The following is a 1,197-nucleotide window of genomic DNA, read 5'->3' as shown; positions in this document are numbered from 1 at the left end:
CCTCCCTGCCCCCGTCCCGTTGCGGGGGTGTGGGGCTGGCGCTGTGCAAGCGGCTGCTGGATGAGGATGGCCGCATTCACCTCTGCATCGCCTGCCGCAGCGAGCAGAAGAGCGAAGCCACGCGGGACCTCATCCTGGCCACCCACCCCGCCGCCCAGGTGTCCACCGTGGAGATGGACCTGGGTAACCTGGCCTCCGTCCTGCGGGCGACCCGTGAGCTCCGCTGCAGGTACGGGATCTGTCCCCATCGGACGCCCCCGCCCGCACTGCGCCCCACCGGGCACCCCTGACCCCTCCAACCCCGGCTCCTGTGCTCCTCTCCACGCAGGTTTCAGCGCCTGGACTTTGTCTACCTCAACGCTGGGATCATGCCCAACCCGCACGTGAACTTCAGGGCTCTCTGGCACGGTCTCCTGACCGGGTAGGAGTGCTGCCGGGGGTTCCAGCGCCCGCCTGTGGGAGGCACGGGGGGCTGGCGCCGTCAGGCCGTGCCCCTGGGTGCCGTGCTGAAGAGCCTGTCTCCCTCCCGGTGCGAGAGAGAGCACGTCCCTGGGGGATGCCCTCTCTTGGGTGGGGTGCATTTGCCGGCTGAGTGCCGTGCTGGGGTGGCCCAAGGCACCCAGAGCCACGTCTGCTGCCAGGTGTGAGGCCCGCTGGGCACACGGGGAGGGTGGGAGGTCACCCAGAGCCTGCAGCCACTGCCTGAGAAATGCTGGTGTGTTGAACTCTGGTCTCCTCACTGTTGTTGTGATGCCAGTGTAGGTTTCTGTAGCTGTTCAAAGCTGTGGATCGCAGTAGTTTGTGAGGGTCACGGTTGAAGTGAGCATCGCTGCTCTGTAGGCAGCACAGGGAGGCTGAGCTGAGGAGCACAGTGATGTGTGTGAGTCTGACAGAACTGCTGGGCTCGCGAGCACTGCTGCCAGACTGCTTTCCTTGCCTGCATTAGGCATGGCCCGAGGCTTTGGCTCGATGCTGAAGCTTGATTAAGTTATCTGAGAGTGAAATGGGGGAAGGAGATGTTTTTAACAGTACTTTACCATGGGAGAGTGAAGGAAGGGACAAGTCTTCTCTGGTCTAGTCAGTATTGAGGCGCTTGCAGATAAAGGGCCTGGGATACTCTCTAGACCTTTCCCATCTATTTTTTTAATGGTTTAATGTTGCCCTTGAAAGCGAAGCTCTGCAGAGCCTGTGAGGTGA

At 61.7% G+C, this 1,197-nt stretch overlaps 1 protein-coding gene across 1 annotated transcript in view; it reads left to right on the top strand.

Annotated features, from left to right (window-relative positions):
• Positions 1 to 27: 27 nt before the first annotated feature.
• Positions 28 to 1,197, top strand: part of HSD17B7 (hydroxysteroid 17-beta dehydrogenase 7) — a 6,122-nt gene continuing 4,952 nt past the window's right edge. The window contains exons 1-2 of the mRNA XM_005426699.3: positions 28 to 229; positions 329 to 421. Of these exons, the coding sequence (XP_005426756.2) occupies positions 174 to 229; positions 329 to 421 (149 nt within the window). The 5' untranslated portion in view covers positions 28 to 173. The remainder of the gene's footprint in view (positions 230 to 328; positions 422 to 1,197) is intronic.

The sequence above is a fragment of the Geospiza fortis genome, unplaced genomic scaffold, assembly GCF_000277835.1.
Source record: "Geospiza fortis unplaced genomic scaffold, GeoFor_1.0 scaffold5, whole genome shotgun sequence".
NCBI classification, from domain to species: Eukaryota; Metazoa; Chordata; class Aves; order Passeriformes; family Thraupidae; genus Geospiza; species Geospiza fortis.
The sequence above is the reverse complement of the archived record's forward strand: the minus strand, read 5'-3'. Positions and strand labels throughout refer to the sequence as shown.